The sequence below is a fragment of the Clupea harengus genome, chromosome 3 (assembly GCF_900700415.2).
Source record: "Clupea harengus chromosome 3, Ch_v2.0.2, whole genome shotgun sequence".
Classification (NCBI taxonomy): domain Eukaryota; kingdom Metazoa; phylum Chordata; class Actinopteri; order Clupeiformes; family Clupeidae; genus Clupea; species Clupea harengus.
Window position 1 is genome coordinate 19,383,567 of NC_045154.1, and position 20,448 is coordinate 19,404,014.

Genomic DNA, 20,448 nt, shown 5'->3' on the forward strand with positions numbered 1-20,448 from the left:
TTCCTCAAAAATAGTTAGTATTTTATTTACTTCCTGAAATAACATCCTTATCAGGTGTATTCCTTTTTCTACTTGTGATGTATCTCAGATTTGGTCTCATCACTGTGGGAAAATGAGAAAATATACTGCCTTTGTTAAGGAGCTGAAGGGAGGTGTGAAAATGACACTTCTGTCTCAGAAAAATAGTAATTATAGCATGCATTTTAGGGATAGCTTGTACAGAGTATTTCTCCGCAGTGTGATCTGTTCATCCAAAGAGATTCTAACATGGTGATCATGGCTGCAGTCCTTTCAGGGCGGTGATTTTGTCGACCACTGTAGACCATACCTGGGTCCCCTGGGCCACTCAAATTTCAGTCAATACGGGGGCTGTAATGGATGCAGTAAGTGCACCGACACACGCCTCTGCAAATGCGCCTGAATCATAGATGCGAACAAGAATTAGTGCCATTCCTTTTTACGGACGATGTTCTGACGCGCTGATGTGATGGTCAATTGAAATTTAGGAATCTTTGTAAAGGACTTAAACTTACAACACTATTGTCATATCATCTGGAAACGCTCCATAGGCACGAGATACGTGCGCAGCCCCCTTCAAAAAGTAGTGCCGGTTGAAGCAGTGCGCGAATCCAAACGTACCATTTCAACTTTCGCTATCGCTACTGTCAAACATTGACAGCCCAGACAGAGTTAACATGGACATGTTTTTGCACCGCCTGTAAACCTGGACTTTGGGATGACACAAATACAGCATCGTGGACAGTAACACCAGGTTTGTCCGCAACAATCTGAGTCAATTTAAAGCTTTAGTTACTAACTTACATGCTAGCCTGGAAATGATTAAGCTAACGAGAGTCTACAGTAAAGGAACCAGGTTGAGTAGCCAGGCAGAGATGGGGGAAACGACACAAGTTGGGGCACGCTAGCTTATAAACCAAAGCCACTAACTAACTTAGCTAAGGATATGTTACTGTTACTCTGTATTAGTTTACTTGTCAAGTGAATAACATACAATATGTTTGAGAAAGTTAAGTTACTGTAATATCAGAACGGCACTATTTTATGCTTGCTCTGGCTAACGTAATTGAATGCACTCTGGCAGAAGTATGAGTCCCGTGACACTGGGTCATGCTGTTTCATGCTAAGTAGTCAACACTCAGCCACCGGTAGAAAGAAGCGAGTCCTCTCAAAACCGTTGATTTGGTTCATGTATGGCTTTCTCGTTGACATTCGAAGACCAACTTGAGTTAACATCCAACCATTACAAACAAGTTGCTTTTTGGTAGCTAACGGCAGCTTGAGGAACCCATGCCAGTCCCAATGGCTGAGCAGAAGCCGTGCCCTGGAATGTGTGGGTTTGCTGTCAAATTTACATATTGTTGTTAGAGTTGACTTTATGTTTACATTACGTCACTGTCTCTTAGTACTTAATTAAGTTAGCAGCGTCTGACAAGTTGTTACCTTCCAACTGAGTTGTTCACACATCATTTAGCTGACTCGTGATAAATCACTGATTAAAGCTAGCTGAGTTCAATAGGTTAATCTTTCCAGTTGATTGGAGTACAGTGGTACTGTACGTGTGGCCATAATAACTTAATCCTGTCACTGTTGTTGCGTTGGTGCCTTGTCCTTTAACTGATGTTTAGCAGCTGAGAAGAAAACAATGGTGGTCATGCGTTTGCAATTGAGGATGCTTCGGATCATATGACGGTAACCCATGGAGCTAGTGATGAGGTAGCAGAAGGACTAAACGTAGTCTCAAGTTCTGATTGATAAGCAGACTGTTGAGATAAGTGGGTGTGGGGTTCTGTGATTCCTCTTTTCTCCTTTGCTTAGAAAACAAATCGGTTTGCAGAACAAGATGCCTTAGGTTCTGCTATACAGCCTATATACCCATTGGCATTCCATTTATTTATTTGGCATATCCCAAGAAGAGGCCATTTCTCTCGCATTCAGTCTCATCTTTTCACTTGTCTCAGCTCTACAGGATGATTCCTGTCCTTCCGGAGTCCAGCACCCATGTTCTGGCAGAGTTCGACTGCCTGGACCCACTGCTCTCTGCGCTGCGGCTGGACTCGGGCAGACTCAAGGTACCCACACCCTGTCCATTGACTGGCTGTGTCATGCGTGAAGTAAAACTACGTGACTTGAATAGTTTGAGGTACATTTAGAGTGTTTCGCAGGTGAATTCTAAGGCTGCGTTGGCTTTTGTTTACCTTTTGGTCAATCTGGCCTGCCTGTGGTTAATGTGTAGCAGTAGCTAGAATGTAGGTCTGAGAGCTGTGGTAGATGTGTGTGTGTGTGTGTGTGTGTGTGTCTGTGCATAGATGTGGTTCTCTGGATGTGGATGTGGAGTGTGTCTCTTTACATCTCTGTTTGTGTATGTATGTATCTGTGTCAGCATGTGTACATATACAAACAAACTACACTACTATGTGTGTGCATTTGTGTGTTGCAGTGCACATGTCTGGCCGTGTCCAGGAAGTGGCTTGCTCTGGGGACATCTGCCGGGGGTCTGCATCTCATTCAGAGAGAGGGCTGGAAGCAGAGACTCATCCTCACACACAAGGTGATTATAAGTGTTATTGGTGTGTTTGTTTGTTTGTTTGTTTGGACTTATTGGATTTGTTAGTGATAACAAAAAGTACCTTCACTACCAACCAAGGATAATTTATGAATTCACAGATAGATTAATCAGTTCCTGAAAAGCGTCAGGTTTTCTGTCCATTTTCACCATCTGTGACATATATGTATTTTTTATTATGTGTTATAATATTTATTATATATGTTTTATTTATTATATTATTTATTATTTTAATATGCTCATGTCCGTTGTGAAATTGGTGGTCATCTCATAAGCCTATTTGCTGTGTTATCAGGAAGGAGCCATAACCCAGGTTGCTTGCTGCCCTCACGATGAAGACTTTATCGCCGTTGCCACAAGGTAGTTATTTTCCCAACTCTGTTCCTCTTCCCTTTTCTTCCTGTCTGGGTGACGTTTATTTGTAGTGTTTCTGTATTTTATTGCACTGGACACTGTGTGCATTTGTGTGCATCAGGTATAGTTTATATTTTGGCTTATAATCTTATAGTGTGTCTGACATGTTTGCGTGGCGGTTGTGTGTGTGTGTGTGTGTGTGTGTGTTTTTATGTGTGTATTTATGAGTGTGTGTGCTGTTTTTTACAGTTAGGGGTGTGTGTGTGTGTGTGAGTGTGAGTGTGAGAGAGCATGGTGGTGCTGGTGTCTGCATGTGTGTGTGTGTTTCTTGTAGTCAGGGTGCGATTGTGTGTGCATGCACACATGTGTGTGTATTGTCTGAGGGAGTCAGGGTGTATTTATCAGGGTTCCTGCGGGTCCTTAAAAAGTCTTAAAATGTCTTAAATTAAAATTCGGGTAATTAAGGTCTTAAATTGTCTTAAATTTCACGTAAAGTTGCTGTAGGTATTATTTTTTTGGCCGGTGCGCTTAATGACGATGAGAAAGCACAGTGGCGCATCGTAAAACATCTAATAGTTGATTAATTTAGTATTGTGTGAAATGAGTCTCCGTAAAATTGAATAGCTGTTTACAGTACGTCGGCTACAGACGCTGACGTCAGGCTGCGTGTCGCCATTACGCGGTTGTCGATGTGAGGTTCGACACACACACACACACACACACACTTGGGTATCTCCAAGTAACCTGTGAACGCAAGCTGTCATGAACATTTCTTTCAAGCTTGTTTGTTTGGCCAACCCATGTCACCATGACACGCTTTTTATTTCGAGTCTTCTGGTCTGTAATAGACAGGTGTATTACAAGACATGTCTTTCGGGTGAAAGCGTTGGTTTTGAGCGGCCTTTTTAAGATGGAATTTACGGTAACGTGTAACGTTGGTACGCTGCAATAACGTTATGCTATCTAACGTAGGCTAACGTGCTAAAGTCAGACAGTTGGCTGACAGACGCTTTGCAAATCACATCAACCATTTTTGCTGGTTACAATAACGGTGCTATCGGATAGTACAGTGTCTTTTTCTCGGTAACTTTTGACAAATCTAAGCGTGAAAACGCCGAAAAATTTACATTTACATAAAAGACATGGCCGTCAGGCGAGTTTGGTCCGGAGTTTAGCTGCTAAAGTTATCTTCTGTCCTGTCGTTTGAAGCAAACCTTTTAGCTCTGGCATTGGTCTCCCATTATGTATTTATCACTTCACTGGATTGGAAGACCATTTTCCAGGCTCTTGCATGCCCCGTTCATTGAGGCAGAGGTTAGGTTTGCCTCCCCTATGTGCTTTTTCACTGTGGTTTTATGACAGATCAGCAAGACTAAATAGCTTCTTCACATACGTGAAATACATTACATTACCTATTCTATGGATACAAACGACATATAATAACAGTGTCTACAAATATTTCAGTGATGACAAACAATGAGAAAGCAAAAGTCATGCGCTCAACCCAGTGTGTTAGGGATTGCACAATCTGAGATGAGGCGCAGCTCGTTGCTGCCTCACCTCGCGAGTCGCCTCTGTTTGAACAGGACATGGTCAAATTCAGCGATTTTAATTATAAAAATGATCGGAATCATACAGACATTTTATTTAAAGCACAGATCAGTAGATACATATTTATTTAGTTTTTTTTACTTTTTATGAGGCTCTGCCTCCCCTGACCACACGTCCCTATCTGTAATCTGAAACACTGACCCGTTTTCTACTGCCGGGCGCTTCACTGCAACTGAACAAATTTACCACTCTCCTACTTCAGTTTGTTTTCAGAATGAGAGAATTTTAGGAGGAGGATGCCATTACTGTGGCTCAACTAGAGGCAGTTTGGGTTGGCCTGTGCCCCTGCAACATTCAACACAGGAATGTTTATGATTGAACTGTTACCAGAGCACACAATTGTTTACAACAGCAAAGCTCTTCATAGATCTAGCCTCATCATTTTGTTGTCAAAGTGCACCAGATTGATGCATTGGACTTTAAAATGTGCAAAATGTTCTTATATATAAAATATATTCCCCGGGGAGCATGCCCGCATCGTTGTCACCTTTTTCATCCCTGATGAGTTTGCACCCCTGAATTGAGTATTCCAAAGAAATTGTGACATTTTTGGGTCTTAAATTATATTTGTTGAGGTCTTAAAAAGGTCTTAAAAAGCATTACATTTTACTTTTGAAATGGTGCAAGAACCCTGTTTATGCATGTGTGTATTTATTGTGTGTGTGACAATCAGGGTGTGTTTATGCATATGTGTATTTATTGTGTGTGTGTGTGTGTGTGTGTGTGTGTGACAGTCAGGGGGTGGTGGTGGTGTGGGAGCTGCAGCTGGAGCGTCGGGGTCGGCCTGAGCGAGCGTGTGTGTCCTGGGAGCACCGTGGCCAGGCTATCACTGCTCTGTGCTGGGACACCGCCAGCCTGCGCGTCTTTGCCGCGGACGCTGGGGGAAAGGTGTCTTTCATCCGCGCTGGCTCCTCCAAACTCGGCAAGGTAATGGTGCCAGGGTTGGGTAGCAGTGCTAACACGTGATTGGCTGCTCACTGAATGTCTCGGGATCATGATACATTGCTACGGGCTTGTGTTTGGTCTTGCAGTTTGTGCCTGATGTAATTGGGTGCATGTTTGCAGTTGAGTTTGAAATATCTAAATGAAAATGAAATTTTTGTTTTTAGACTTGTTTAAATTAATGGTCTCAACGTTATTACGTGTGTGTGTGTGTGTGTGTGTGTGTGTGTGTGTGTGTGTGTGTGTGTGTGTGTGTGTGTGCATACAAACATACAGGGCTCTGCGTTCGTGATCTTCCCCGTGCAGACAGTCACCACAGTGGACTCCAAGGTGGTGCAGCTGGGCTACCAGGAGGGCCGGCTGCTTGTGTCCTCCCTGAGCCGCTGCTACCTGTGCGACACAGACAGGTGTGTGTGAGTGACTGTGAGTGCGTGTGTGGGAATGTGACTGTGTGGGAGTGTTGGAGTGTGACTGTGAGTGCGCGTGTGTGTGTGTGTGTTTGTGAGAAAGAAAGTGAAAGAAAGAAAGAAAGAAAGAAAGAAAGAAAGAGTGCCTATTAATGGTTCCAGTGCACAGCTCTGTTACGCCGTGACACTTGTGCATGCATTTGCCAAGAGGGCTCGAATACGGATGTATTTATTTCAACCATTGTCATTGTCATTGTCATTACTTCTATTCAGAACTTTCTCAGAGTCTTTCTCCCTCTATCCCAAATCCCACCTCTGTTTTCCTTCCTTCCTTCCTTCCTTCCTATTTATCTATTTCTGCTACACTCTTTCTCTTTCTATCTTTTTCTTTCTTCCTTTCTCTTTTCAACTCACAATGTGTCTCCGTTTGGGAGAAAATGGTGTGTGGTGGAGCCAGACGTCTCCATTAATGACTCTTAATGACATTTATAACGTTTAAAAAAAAAAAAAAAATGGTTCAAAACTTTTCTCTCTTTCTCTTTCTGTTTTGCTACCCCCCCCCCCCCCCCCCTTCTCTTTGTCTTTCATTTGTCCCAGAGAGAAGTTCTGGAGAGTGGGTAATAAGGAGCGTGACGGGGAGTACGGGGCGTGTTACCTGCCCCAGGCGCGGGGATCTGGGGGGAGTCCCCCCCCCCTGCTGTACTGTGCGCGGCCCGGCTCGCGTATGTGGGAGGCCAGCTTCGGTGGGGAGGTGCAGAGCACACACCAGTTCAAACAGCTGCTCGCCTGCACACCAGTGCCCCTCATCACCTACAAGTACGCACCTGTTTGTGTGTGTTTGTGTGTTTGTGTGTGTGTATGTGTGTTTTTGTCTGTGTGTGTGTGTGTGTGTATCTGTCTTTGGGCGCACCTGTGTGTGTTGGCACCTTGTCAGATCAAGTGTGCATGTATTTGATCACAAGAGTGTGTGATAGCACCATGCCAGGTGTAGTCTCAACTTGTTTAAGAGTGTGTTCATGTTTGCGCGAGTTTGGCTGATTCAATACTGACTGTGCATTTGCCTGACTTTGTCTTATGAAACTTTAATTACATTTTGCAGTAGTCTGTATTTACATTCCTCTGTCTGAAATATTCCTCTGTCTACCAGGAAATCAACCGCACCTGAAATGACTGCGCTTGAAATGACCCAGATGTTTCTGTTGTGTTTCGCAGGCATGAGCCACACTATAACCCCAACCAGAAGAGTCCTCAGTCTCTGGCTTTCCCAAAGCTGTTGCACCTTGGGTAAAAACATCAAGTCTCTGGTTTTCACTGCTGTATTGCAAATATTGTATTATGTGGATCTAAACCACCAGATGCAGTATAGTTTAAAATGCTGTGAATGGATAGAAAATAAAATAGTGAAATAAGCCACAGGATCTAATCTTCTTTCAGGTGATTTTTGAGTAAGTGTGTGTCCTCCGTTCTGATATAATCTGTGTGTATGTGTGTACTATGCAGAGATCAGCACCTTCTGACCTGGACTGATTCTGCCATCTATATCTTCACACCTCAGAGTGACCAAGTGCTCTTATGGACAGAGGTTAAAGGTTAGAGTCTCCCTGTTTCTGTTTACTGCTTGAAAGGTGCCGTCCTCAATTACAATCCAATGCACTTACTGTCAGATTCATCAAATTTCTTATTTCCTTGAGCTGTCCATTGTGTGTGTGTGCTCAAAACTCTGGTGTTCCTACATGTTGCTGCACACGATGAGGTGGTTCTTGGTTCCTGCTGTGGTCAGTGTGCGAGTGAGTTTATTTTGTGTCTAAAGGCATTGTGGAGGTGGCAGTGTTTCGCAACGAGCTCTTCTGTCTCTATGGTGACGGCCGCCTGTCACACTTCTCGTTGCTGTCAGCCGAGCGTTGCGTGGAGAGGTTGCTACGGCGAGAGGCCTGGACGCTGGCAGCCACTGTCTGCTGCATGTTCCCGCACACTATTGCGTCCAGCAGGGTTAGTTAGCAACACACACACACACTGCATCATGTCCCAACATGGCATTACCTGCTGGCCTTTACACACATACACATACACACACACACACACACACACACACACACACACACACACACACACACACACACACACACAGAAACAGAGATAGCACATCTTCCACACACACACAAACACAAACTATATGCATTTTAAATATAATATTAACTAAAGTCAATGCATCTGCTTTAGGTTGTAGATCATTTTAGAGTTTTCATGTCTGTCCCTCCTGCACCTAACCCACCCAACAGGCCAGGAAGTCCGTCCCTATGGACCGTCTGGAGCACCTCAAGTCTCAGCTCAGCGCCGCCTCCCACACTGAGCTGATTGGTCAGCTTGAGGACGTCATCACCAAGCTGGAGCCCCTAGACTCCGCCTGCAGCAGCCGCCGTAGCAGTATCTCCTCCCACGTGAGTCGCGTTAGCGTTAGCGTTAGCACTCTGGTCAGGTGCTTTTGACATCACCAACTCTCCATCCTTACTACCTCATGTTTATGATCTCAGAGAAAAACAGTCTGTTGCTGATACTTGAGTTATGTATCTTGGAAGTGTGGATTGAGTTTGTTGGTTGATGCTAGCTTGTATAGTGCTGTGCGGTGTGTACACGTCACTTCCTAGCACGTTAAAAGATAAGAGTTGTATTAATAACATGCTTCCTCCCTTGGAGTGTAGCATCCTTGCTTACTGATTCCAGCCTCAGATGGTGCATAACACCAGTTACATTAGATAAGGATTGCACAAAAAAACAGGCAAGTCTATGTACAGGGAAGTCAATGTGCAGGAGTACTGTAGTGCCCACAAGCTGAACCAAAAGACACAAACTCTCTTTTATTTCTTGTGCTCTTAAATTGTGTCTCAAATTTGATGTTGATGTTGATCACTATAATGCTTGACGCACTTCAGGTTTCACCGTTTTAAAAAACTGTTTTTTATGCTGCTGTACCCTGCCATGTTTAACTTTAATAAATGAGTCTGAGAAAGGCAGGGTGGTCTATGTAAAAAAAAAAAAGGCCACCTTAAAAATGAGTGTCCTTGAACCAGCATAAATCAAATAGAACATCTATATGGATATATGTTTTAGTTTAAATGTTATTTTTACGTATCATAATTTGTCCTTTTAGGAGAGCTTCAATGTTCTGGACTGTGGAATCTACCGGGTCATCAGCCGCAGGGGAAGCCAATCAGATGAGGACACCGGCTCCCTGGTCAGCCAATCAATGCTTGAGGAGGAGCGACTGAAGGAGTTTAGCTTTACTCAAGAGGAAGAGCCAGGGGAGCCGGGTAAGGGCGGAGCCTCTGGCAGACTCCACCACTGAAAAAGGGACACACCCCTTTTTAGAATTTCCCACTTTTCTCAGGACCAACATCTGACCTTGGACCTTTGTTAAATCCTAGGTGGATGTTGTTTAGTATTCGAAAGCAGGTCTTTAAAAGGCTATACAATAGCTTTTTACTTTTTATTACTGTGAAATAACTCAGGAAAATTGTTGATGAGATTTGTTGATGAGCTGAGAATTTGAAAGCAGCTGAAATAAAAGACAAAACAAAACAAAGCCCATTGAGGTTTTCATTACATCTTTGTCACGCTGCCGTCGCCTGTGCCTCCCTATACTTTAGTTTCTTTGGTTTGGTGTTCTACATTCTACGGCATCTACAGCTCATGTGTTTTTGCAGTAAGCCTTTGCTCAAATCCTCAAGTATGAGATCACAAATATGTCAAATATATCCCCCCATTTGTTGTTATGACAGATCATTTAATGATGATCTAATCTAATGATCCAACAGTAACCTGAACCTAAACTCAGGACCTGAACACCCTGTATCCCTAGGCAACAAGCTGTCATGGCATCAAATGACATCATGACAATTTTAAGTAGTGGTAACGTGACTAAATTGATCTGCCATGGCCACATCTGACATTTGCTGTGACATGTTTCTGATTGGCTCACCAAATAGGGATTGAGTAAAGCTTTACTTGTTTTGCTACATCTGCTTGCATCATCTCATCTCCGTCTTCTTCCACCTTCCATGTTTTCCCTCCTTCCTCTCCTCCTCCACCTCCTCTCCACTGCTCTTCCTTTCGTTCTTTTATTTATCTGTCTCCATCTCTGTCCTCTCTTCTCCTCCTCCTCCTCCTCTCGTCTTCTCTCTCTTCCTCTCCTCCTCTCTCCTCCTCTCCTCCTCTCTTTTCCTCTCCTCTCTCCTCTCTCTTCCTCTCCTCCTCTCTCCTCCTCCTCCTCCTCTCGTCTTCTCTCTCTTCCTCTCCTCTGTCCTCCCCTCCTCCTGTGTCCAATGACCCTCCCATCATGCCCTGGGGCTCAGACGTGCATCAGGGAGAGCGAGCGGAGGCCGAGCGCGTGGAGCCAGGGCTGCAGTTCCACCTCCCACTCTCATTCCGCCACAAACCACCACGCATTGCCCTGCAGGCCGTCCGAGACAGGTGACACATACACACACACACACACACACACACACACACACACACACAGACACACAGACACACACACAATCACATCAACCTCTACAAATACATGACACACTCTGTGAAAAGGGTGGCCTTCACACATACATACAGCCTTCTCACACACATCTCCAAACTCCAAATCTGTTGACATGAATAGATAAAACAATAGTGCACACACACTCCACCTTCTCAGAGAGTAGTGCGACTCATGCAGTCACACTCGCACATCCATCCAGCCTCAAACATACACTACAAACCTTTTAAGATATCTATCCAAAGAGTCTTTAAGCACAGGCAAGGGGTACAAACCTGCAGTGTTGGTTTCACTCTTAGATCATTTTTATGTTGATTATTTATTTAGTACACATATATTTAAAAAATCCACACTGTCGTACAAGTGAGAGCAAAACATCAACATTACAATAAAAATGAGTAAAAACATGAAACCTTGAGTTTCTGGCATATTCCCAATACTGGGTGTTGAGCTAAGGTTTGACAACTACAGGAAGTAGGTTTTTGTTTTTGGTCCATGAGAAACACCTGGCAGTGGGAAGCTCAGTGGTGCGGTCTGATGGAGACCGATAGAGAGAGGAAGGGAAGTGAAACTGACCCCTCAGAATAGCAGCCCAGTGTGATTGAGCTTCCTCTTTCGTACTGTGTACATGGCTGCTATATAAATGCATCAGTTCCCCTCCACTGTAGTCTGCTTACTCTAACCAGTGGCGCTGACGGTCGCATGATATGGTATGTACGCAGGGATGTTTTGCTTGGCATGTCATCAGTGTTAACTGTTCAGTTATATTGACCCTAGAGGAAACACAGAACGATCTTTTGACCTCATGGCATTTGGAGTGCTAAAATTGTAGCTGTGTGAATCTCATGCTGTGTTGATGTTTGCTTGAAACTTTACTGTGTTACGTAACGTTTTCCCCCTTTCTGAGTAAACTTTCCAGTAATGACATTTCATTTTCTCTTACTTTATTCTTTCATGTTTTATTGTATACTGACATAAGACAATGACTGTAGGTCAGTATTTGCCAAGCGCTTTTATGATTTTGTTTGTAAAAAGTTTATTCTAAAAAAGCAGAACTTCAGAAACCGTAAGTGAATCAGTGGTTATCATTACTCTGCCATGTTTGTATTGATTTCATGTTTCCGTGTGTGTGTGTGTGTGTGTGTGTGTGTGTGTGTGTGTGTGTGTGTATTGCAGTGTGTCTAGTTTTGTGAAGAAGACCACAGAGAAGATCAACACCCTTCAGATGAATGCTGACCTTTGGCCTCGGCCTGACCTCAGGGACGGGTCACAGGGAGAGGTCATCATCACCACCATCACCCCCTTCCCAGAGGTGGAGGACCACGAGTGAGTTCTACGCTTATCTTACATGGTCACCTGTTATTAAATAAATGGTAAATGTAACACTTACAAAGAAAAAAATGGAAAATGCATACAGTAGTTTTGTAAATGTTTGGGTTTAAATAATCAACAAATGTCACAATACAAATCACTGAGAAATACTAATATCATAAAAAAAAGAAGTTTCATTTACATGAACCTCTGAAATTCTTGTTTAAATATTGTAATCATTTTTAAATGAAATATATTCTTCTTGAATACTTTCTAAATTTGGTTTACTTCATGGATGAACAGTAGTCTATGAAAGGATAAGTAGAAGAGGCAATGCATGTCAAAGTGCTTGTCAGCACAACACAGGGTATCACTGAGGCGGTGCGCTGTAGGTACAGTGAATACTTGTTTTGGACTTCCTGTAATAACTAAGCATGTCTGTTCCCCAGGCCCACTGGAGAGCAGTCGAGTGCCGAGAATGACCTACAGGAGCTCAGAGCAGCCACAGAGAAAGCCATGTGAGTCTCCTTCAACACACACACACACGCACATACTACATATACATCACACACACAACTACAGGCGTGCACACATACACATACGTCACACGCACGCACACATACACGCACACACACACACACACACACACAAACACATACGACATGCGCACATACACATACGTCACACACACACACTCACACACACACACGTTCCCCATCACAGCATTTACATGAAGTAATTCCACAGAAGCTTTGGGGCTGTCCTGTATTCCCATGTGTGTCGGTACCTACACGCCATGGTGTATTTTTACACATTGTTGGTGTATTTTATACACATTGTGGGTCTGTGTATTTACCCACCAAGAAAACAAAGAGTTTGTCTTTCCCAACGCATGAATTTGCGTATAAATATATATATACAGACGTGGACAAAATTGTTGGTACCCTTCCGTTAAAGAAAGAAAAACCCACAATGGTCACTGAAATAACTTGAAACTGACAAGCTCCAGTTTTGTCTCATCTTTCCAAAGGACATTCTCCCAGAAGCCCTGTGGCTTGTCAATATGCATTTTGGCAAATTCCAGTCTCGCCTTTTATATGATTTGCTTTCAACCAACAGTGGTGTCCTCCTCGGTCGACTTTGGCTCAAACAGCGACGTATGGTGCGATCTGACACTGATGTACCTTGACCTTGGAGTTCACCTCTACTCTAATCTCGTTGGAAGTTGTTCTGGGCTCTTTGGTTACCATTCGTATTATCCGTCTCTTCAATTTGTCATCAATTTTCCTCTTGCGGCCACATCCAGGGAGGTTGGCTACAGTCCCCTGGACCTTAAACTTCTGAATAATATGTGCAACTGTAGTCACAGGAATATCAAGCTGCTTGGAGATGGTCTTATAGCCTTTACCTTTAACATGCTTGTCTATAACTTTCTTTCTAATCTCCTGAAACAACTCTGTCCTTAGCTTTCTGTGGTCCATGTTCAGTGTGGTACACATCCTGATACCAAACACCACAGTGACTACTTTTCACCCTTTAAAAAGGCAGACTGACTGATTACAAGTTTGAAGACACCTGTAATGCTAATTAAAGGACACGCCTTAGTTTAACATGTCCCTATGGTCAAATTATTTTCAATCTTTTCTAGGGGTACCATCATTTTTGTCCAGGCCAGTTTGATTAGTTTATTTTTTTTAATTATTCTGTTGAACCACAATTCAAAAGCAATGTCTGATTTTCATTAGTTAATTTTCAGTACATTTGTATTTATTATTACTTTTGTCAGTTTCAAGTTATTTCAGTGACCATTGTGGCTTTTTCTTCCTTTAGCGGAAGGGTACCAACAATTTTGTCCACGTCTGTATATACAGATGCATATATTTTTTAATAAATTGTTTTTATTAACAAATCTTAATTTGTTTTAGTATTTAGTTGGTTTAAATTCAGCAACCTAACCACTAGATGCCTCTAAATCCTACACAATGCACATACAAATAAAAATACAAAATCTAGAAACAATCCGTACATAAATTTAGACTGGAATGAATTGACACCAAAGCACGTATCTCATCTCATAGTTCTCCCTAGCATAGGTGTTGATGATGTGGACATGAGGAAAACACTGAGCTTTGATTAACTTAAAGAGGAGGGAAATGCCTGTGGACATGCATTAGGCATGTGCCCATGTATGTGATCCTTGCAGATCACATGTTGATAACAGGAGAGACCATCACAGTCATGTTACTCAGGGCCTAAGGCCGTGACATTATCAGGCATTGACAGTCAGGGCCTAAACCCTTGACATTATCAGGCATTAACAGTACAGCACTTCTCCAGCAGAGCTACATTGACATGATTAGGGGACTCCTCAGCCACCACATTCACCCCTCATTAGCAGCCTAACGGGTCTGGGGACACTTCATGCTCCAAATCAGCCGCAGGAACTCATCACAGTTCTGTGTGAAAATGTTCTATAGCCTGTGTAGGCCCCGATGGCACATTCTATAGCCTTTGTAGGCTGCTATGAAATGTTCTATAACCTGTGTAGGCTGCTATGAAATGTGAGAATGGCTACCCCTAGTTTATTTCATGCACCTGGATAGTCTCAGGTGTCAGGATTGGTTGCCATGAAATGAAAGGCATGAGTGATTTAGGATGACTTGGGATAAGGTGACATGTCAGAAAAAAGAGGTTTTTTTTGTTGTTGTTTTTTTTATGATAGACTCTTTTGAATAATTTCAAAGTAATATGAAAGTATGTAAAGTTTTAAATGAAAGCATTCATTTAGAGCAGTCCCTTATGTGGTGTCCTCTGTGCTGCTGTGAACAGAGCTCAGGTCCAGGATCTGCATGTTCTGTTGGACCCAGCCAGTTTGGAGGAGGCCCTGCTGGAGTGGCTTCCAGTGTTGGAGCGGGTTCTGGGCCCAGAGGATCTTACAGAACCGGATCTGGAGCGGGAGGAAGATGGTGAAGAGGAGGAGGGTTTATTGGAGAGAGAGCTAGAGGTTCTGTCCTGCTCTGCAGCTCAGCATTCCGAAGAGGTCACAGGGTCAACAAAGAGGGGTTCAGAGGACCCTAAACTCCTGGCGGCTGAGAAGGACCTGAGAGAGACCAGTAGCGCTAGGCAGCACAAAGACATGGAGCCAATCTGCCTGCTTTCGTCGCGACCTTTGCCCTCTGACCTCCAGGCTGACATCTCCCAGCTGACCTCCCTCTGCCTGGACGTGGGCTGCGTGAGCCGGCGGGGCCCTGAGGCGGGACTGAGTGGAGAAGAAGGAGGGAGTGTGTGTGTGGAGAGTGTGTGTGTTTTTCTGAGGCGCTATTTCTTCCTGCTGGACCAGGAACACACACGCAGGGTGTGTATGCAGAGGTACAGACAGCATCCGGGGGTCCTGAAGGATTTCATAGCGGGAATGCTAGGTGAGGACTCAAAGCCTAAAAGAGTGTGTTTGTCTGTTCATGTGTAGTATGTGTATTTTCACTTCAGCTGCCTGGTAGTCTGGGTGTTATTGACCATGGCACACCAGTATGAACTGGGATTTGTTTTCATTGTTTTCATTTTTTGCCATTCAATTCTTCTTATTGACAATTTTTCATTGCTGTTGACAGATTTATCCGTATCAGCTAAATTTGCCTATTGGTAAAGGTGTTTTGTTTGATTGTGTGTGTGTGTGTGTGTGTGTGTGTGTGTGTGTGTGTGTGTGTGTGTGTGTGTGTGTGTGTGTGTGTGTGTGTGTGTGTGTGTGTGTGTGTGTGTGTGTGTGTGTGTGTGTGTGTGTGTGTGTGTGTGTGTGTGTGTGTGTGTGTGTTGACAGAATACACTCAGTCCAGTAAGGTGGTGGAGATTATCCAGAAGGGGGATCTGCTGAAGTCTCTGAGGAGCCTGAAAGAGCTCCGGCCCTGGAACACCCCTCTACTCCTGTCACACCTGTACAGGTGTGTGTGCGTGTGTGTTTTTGTTTTGTTTTTTGTGTGTTCTTTTTTTGTGTGTTCTTTTTTTGTGTGTTTGTGTGTGTGTGTGTGTGCGTGCGCTGCACCCAATACACTCGTCTGCATACACACATTTACATGAGCACAATGAAAGGCATGACAGTGGTGCTGGAGCGATAACTTGTTTTGCTTTTCTTGAGAAGCAAACTATGTAACATAAATGACGTTAGCGTTGCCGCTCTCTAAGCAGTCGACCCGGTTTCGTTTCCCGAGTCACAGGATAGCTATGTATGTCGCTTGGGATAAAAGCATCGGTTAAATACCGGACCTTTACCTCTACATACATGACGACTACTTGGTATTATGAGAAGCATATTGGTATTGTGGAAAGCATATTGGTATTATGAGACGCATATTGTACCAAGACAGACCCCAGAGCCACAGACACTATGTATTCTTCAGTCATTTAACTGTAGCAGCTGAACATGACAATATGAAGGTATGAAAGAGGATTGGAGATGGTAGTTGTGAATAACTGGTGTGTGTGTGAATAAATTACTTTAGCAGAATAATTTCAGAGTAAAAGGACCATACCGTTTGTTAGCTGGCTGTGTGTTACTTTTGAACTATTTCATACTTCTTATTTCATACTCTTACTTCTGTTCTTTAGACTGTATGAGAAGCATGGGGAGCTAGCCATTCGCTCGTTCCCCCAGTTCTATCCCACAATCCTCCCCTCTGACGTACTGGCCATGGCCCAGCGCAGCCACTTCCTGCCTTACCTGGACAACCTGGTGCAGTCCCGCGCTGAGGAGCAAAGGTGAGAGAGGTCTCTCGTAGCTCACCTGCCAGAGTGCAGAGCTAGTCGTGATGAGGTTAACGATACTAATCGCAGTGATGAGATTAAGGATACTAATTGCAGTGATGAGGTTAAGGGTACTAATCGGAGTGATGAGGTTAAGGGTACTAATCGGAGTTCACAGACTTGTACTTTTCCTTTATTACAAGTTACTTCGGTGCAAAGTTTGTGCAAAATAAAATATCTTGTATTGTTTGCCATGGAGACTGTCAGTGAAGACTGAGTCATACATATTATGTTTTAGTCAGCAGCTCGACTTGGTGAAATTGTAGACTGTTGTGTTGTAAGACCATAAATATTATGGTGTGTGTCATAGGACATATGTTGAGGAATGTGGCTTAAATGTGGTTATAAATGATTAAAGGGGTTTTAACTGAGTGAACATTTTAAGAGCTGTCCAGAGCCTTGTGACATATAACTGGTTTTGGATGACTACTGAATGATTCCAATGCTTTCTCCTCAGACTGACCTTCCTTGGGTCCCTCCTTCAGCCTGAATCCCTGCGACAGGATTGGCTGGAGCTGGCTCTTTCCCATGATTCACCACAAAGGAGTGACACTTTAACAGAAGAGGGACAACCTCGGTACAGTCTCCGAAAGCACCATTGTTGTTCCATTGTTGAGATTTTGTTATTTTCCAGCCGTGGATTCTGATGCAGTGTGTCTCTCTGTCCCATAGGTGGCACTCTCATTATTTCAGCTGGGGGTACGGCCGCCTCCTCTCCCTCCTTATCCGTCAGCCGGCTGACCTAGCGTCGAAACAGAAGATGCTGGACACATGCAAAAGACATGGGTGAGAGATAGATATTCATATATAATCACCTGTGCTGATGTCGGTGTTTAACAGAACCCAGCACCCTCACGACTAAATGCCACTAAAAACTATACACTGTACCTTTAAACCTCTCTGTGTGGACTCTCTTGCTCCCCTCAGGTACTGGACGGGCTACCTGCAGCTGTGCAGTGAGCTACAGCGCCGCCCAGAGGCCTTTGCTGCCATCTGCAGTCTGGATGACATGAGTCTGCTGGAGTTGCCCAATGGTAAATGTTGTGAACTACCCTACCAGCCAGCTACTGGTTTTCACTGTTCTTTACTTAGCTCTGACATAGTCAGCTTTGTGCGTAAAATCTGGACAAATTTTGAAGTAATGTTTTGGGTTATATTAGATTAGATTAGTATTTGAAAGTAATGTATTAGATGTTACAAAATATTGGAACATACCAGATGTTTTTTTCTAAAGTTTTTTTTTTTCTACCTTTTTTTTTACTGTTTTACTTTAATATGTTTTCTCTGTTCCTTCATCCCCCTGTTGTTGTGTCCAGGTATTGTGCCTCAGACCCTGGAAGAGTGGAAGCTGCTGATACAGCTCGCCCAGCAAAGCTGCAGGGGGAGTTTGGACGCGACCAATGGAGCCACTAGCACTAGCGCTAACAACAGTAGCACTGTTAACGGTAGCAGCACGGCTAATGGTATCATTAATGGTAACATTAGTAACAGTGCTAATGGAACCAGCTGTGCTATTGGCGCTAGCGGTGCTAGTGAAGCTAGCGCTACCAGTCCCAGCAGTGCTAATGGAACCAGCTGTGCTACTGGGGCTAGCGATGCTAGTGGAGCTAGTGCTTCCTGCCCCAGCAGCGCTAATGGTGGTTTAGCTAACGGCTCTGCAGACAGGAGCAGCCAGATCACCCGAGAGTCCCTGACACTCAGGTTGGCTCGTGTGGCAGGGCCAGACCAGGCCCTGGAGGCCCTGCAGGAGTGTGGGGTCCAGCTGGAGCTGGGGCACCAGTCTACCTGGGTGTGTGACCTGCTGAGGGTGGCAGAGAAGAGACAGAGGTGAGCCAGAGGGTCCCCTGCTGGTGGATCAGTAGCACTGACATATTCTTGCTATTCTAGTGACATGTCGTACATATGTTTTAAAACTGCACCTCCTCACTCATTCGCCTTCATATCCTTTTTCCTCTCTCTCTCTCTCTCTCGCTCTCTCTCTTCTTTGTAGGGCTCTGATCCACACTATGCTGGAGCGATGCGATCGTTTCCTGTGGTCCCAGCATGCCTAGAGTAAAAGGCTGCCTGCCTGTTGCAATACTGGTCAGGTTATCTCAGTTACCTCAACTATGCCCTAATCTCCAGCCCCATGCCACAACCTCCCATGGGACCTCCCTAATACAGCGTCAGCCATTCCAACTGTTACTTAGTATTTCCAAGCACAAATATCATATGGGAATTTTAAAAAGACAGTATTAACATTTTTGTTTCATATTTTAAATGATAATAATAATAATATAATATATGCTTATAATTATTTATCTATTTATCAACATCAGAGGATGATATTTGTATTTGAATCATGGGCCTTATAACAAATCTTGTACTTATTAAGCATAAGATGTGAATGTATGTTTACTTTTTCTGGCCAAAGTTAGATGTGTATTAATCTAACTTCACTAGGAGAGTGGCATCTCACAGTAACACTCACATATTTAAAGCCTTACTCGGCCACTACTCTAAGAGCTGCCTCTGGTTAACTAATAGTTCTGTGGATGCTATCAGAAGTCGCAGGTGTGTAATATTTTTTAAGATTGTCTTCCATTGAAAACATCAATTCTCTCTATAAATAACAGCTCGGTAAAAGTGTGTATGTGTGTCTTGGTGTTTTTATTTGGTTGTTCTATGCTGCCTGTTTCGGTTCCCAGTCATTAGCATACGCTTTCCTGAAGGTGTTATGATCTTATAATGATGCTAATTTCATGTTTGTGTTGACCATCAAGCTCTAAATACATAAGCCAGCTGTACAGAAGAGGTGATTTGTAATAATGTCAGACATGAATGGAGTTTTGGACCATGGTGTGTGTCGAACTTGAAAGCACCGCTCCAAGGTTGGTGAGGTCAGTCCCTCGCTTGCAAGAAAAGAAATATGTTGTTTTTCCTCAAAGTAAACTTCATCATGTTGGTGGCATGGAGTGGACCATCTCAGTCCAAAAACTGCCAACTTTTTAGGCGCGCTTAATTGGAAATCATTTTTGTGTATTTTTCCCAATAAAAGAATAAAGCTGGCAGATAATCCAGGAGTATGAACGTGCTCTGAGATGCCATCTCCCCCAGAACAGGTGTTTGAACAGGCAGCTGTTACTTCAAAGAGAGAGTGTCAGGGCAAAGGAGAACAGTGCACACACACACAGATGGAGGATAGTAAGACCAACAGTCAAATTCACCTGTTCGCTCCAAACACAAACACACCCTAACCTGTTTCCCCTTACCCCCTCCCCGGCCACGTGCTGAAGAGTAATCCTGCCCCCCCGCACACACACACACACACTGGTTTTCTTCCAATCCACCTCCCACACACACCTGTCTTCTTCCAATCCCCCCCCCCCCCCGCACACACACACCTGTCTTCTTCCAATCCCCCCCCCCCACACACACCGTCTTCTTCCAATCCTCCCCTCTGCGACCATCTCTCCTATTGATGACACCAGAGGCCTTGGCCCTGAGTCAGATCAGATAGAGCTCACACACCTGGACGGGTAAGCCAGAGGGAGAAACAGAAGACAAACAGTTCAAATTGGAAAGTGAGGAATAGCAGTGATGTCAGTGGGAAGTCCCAGTTAATTAGACGCACAGCTCAGCGTTGAAGTGTGTGCTCTGAAATAGGACAAGTGATACTGATTATTAGTCAAAATGTTTTTGTCTGCTGTCCATCCCGTTGCATTAAAGCATGGCAGGATTTGACAAGCTGGATGAGGCATTTTGGCACACAAAGTCGGCACAAAGTACATAAGTGATTTAACAATCACTGCATTGCATTTGCTTAAATAGCACAAGCCGATGAAAGTGATCTTGTTTGATAAGTCTCTAACTTATTAATTAATTACACCCCTGTAATTTACATCACTGACCAGGCAGTTTTATCAAAAGCTCACTCTCAA

At 43.8% G+C, this 20,448-nt stretch overlaps 1 protein-coding gene across 3 annotated transcripts; it reads left to right on the forward strand.

Annotated features, from left to right (window-relative positions):
* The first annotated feature begins 86 nt into the window (after nucleotides 1–86).
* Nucleotides 87–19,156, forward strand: hps5 (HPS5 biogenesis of lysosomal organelles complex 2 subunit 2). Of its 3 annotated transcripts, none has more exons than XM_031564870.2 (23): nucleotides 87–1,351; nucleotides 1,980–2,090; nucleotides 2,459–2,569; nucleotides 2,880–2,944; nucleotides 5,284–5,476; nucleotides 5,768–5,898; nucleotides 6,496–6,714; nucleotides 7,111–7,182; nucleotides 7,399–7,487; nucleotides 7,709–7,887; nucleotides 8,178–8,336; nucleotides 9,047–9,206; nucleotides 10,248–10,365; nucleotides 11,600–11,749; nucleotides 12,184–12,252; nucleotides 14,564–15,153; nucleotides 15,549–15,669; nucleotides 16,334–16,483; nucleotides 16,986–17,105; nucleotides 17,201–17,314; nucleotides 17,456–17,562; nucleotides 17,845–18,355; nucleotides 18,519–19,156. In XM_031564870.2, the coding sequence occupies exons 2-23, from the start codon at nucleotides 1,989–1,991 to the stop codon at nucleotides 18,577–18,579; spliced, it is 3,591 nt and encodes a 1,196-aa protein (XP_031420730.1). In that variant the 5' UTR covers nucleotides 87–1,351; nucleotides 1,980–1,988; the 3' UTR covers nucleotides 18,580–19,156. The 3 variants fall into 3 exon arrangements, with proteins under 3 accessions (XP_031420730.1, XP_012674244.1, XP_031420729.1); XM_012818790.3 differs by having other exon boundaries at nucleotides 87–772; XM_031564869.2 differs by lacking the exon at nucleotides 87–1,351 and adding an exon at nucleotides 1,366–1,734.
* Nucleotides 19,157–20,448: the final 1,292 nt, after the last annotated feature.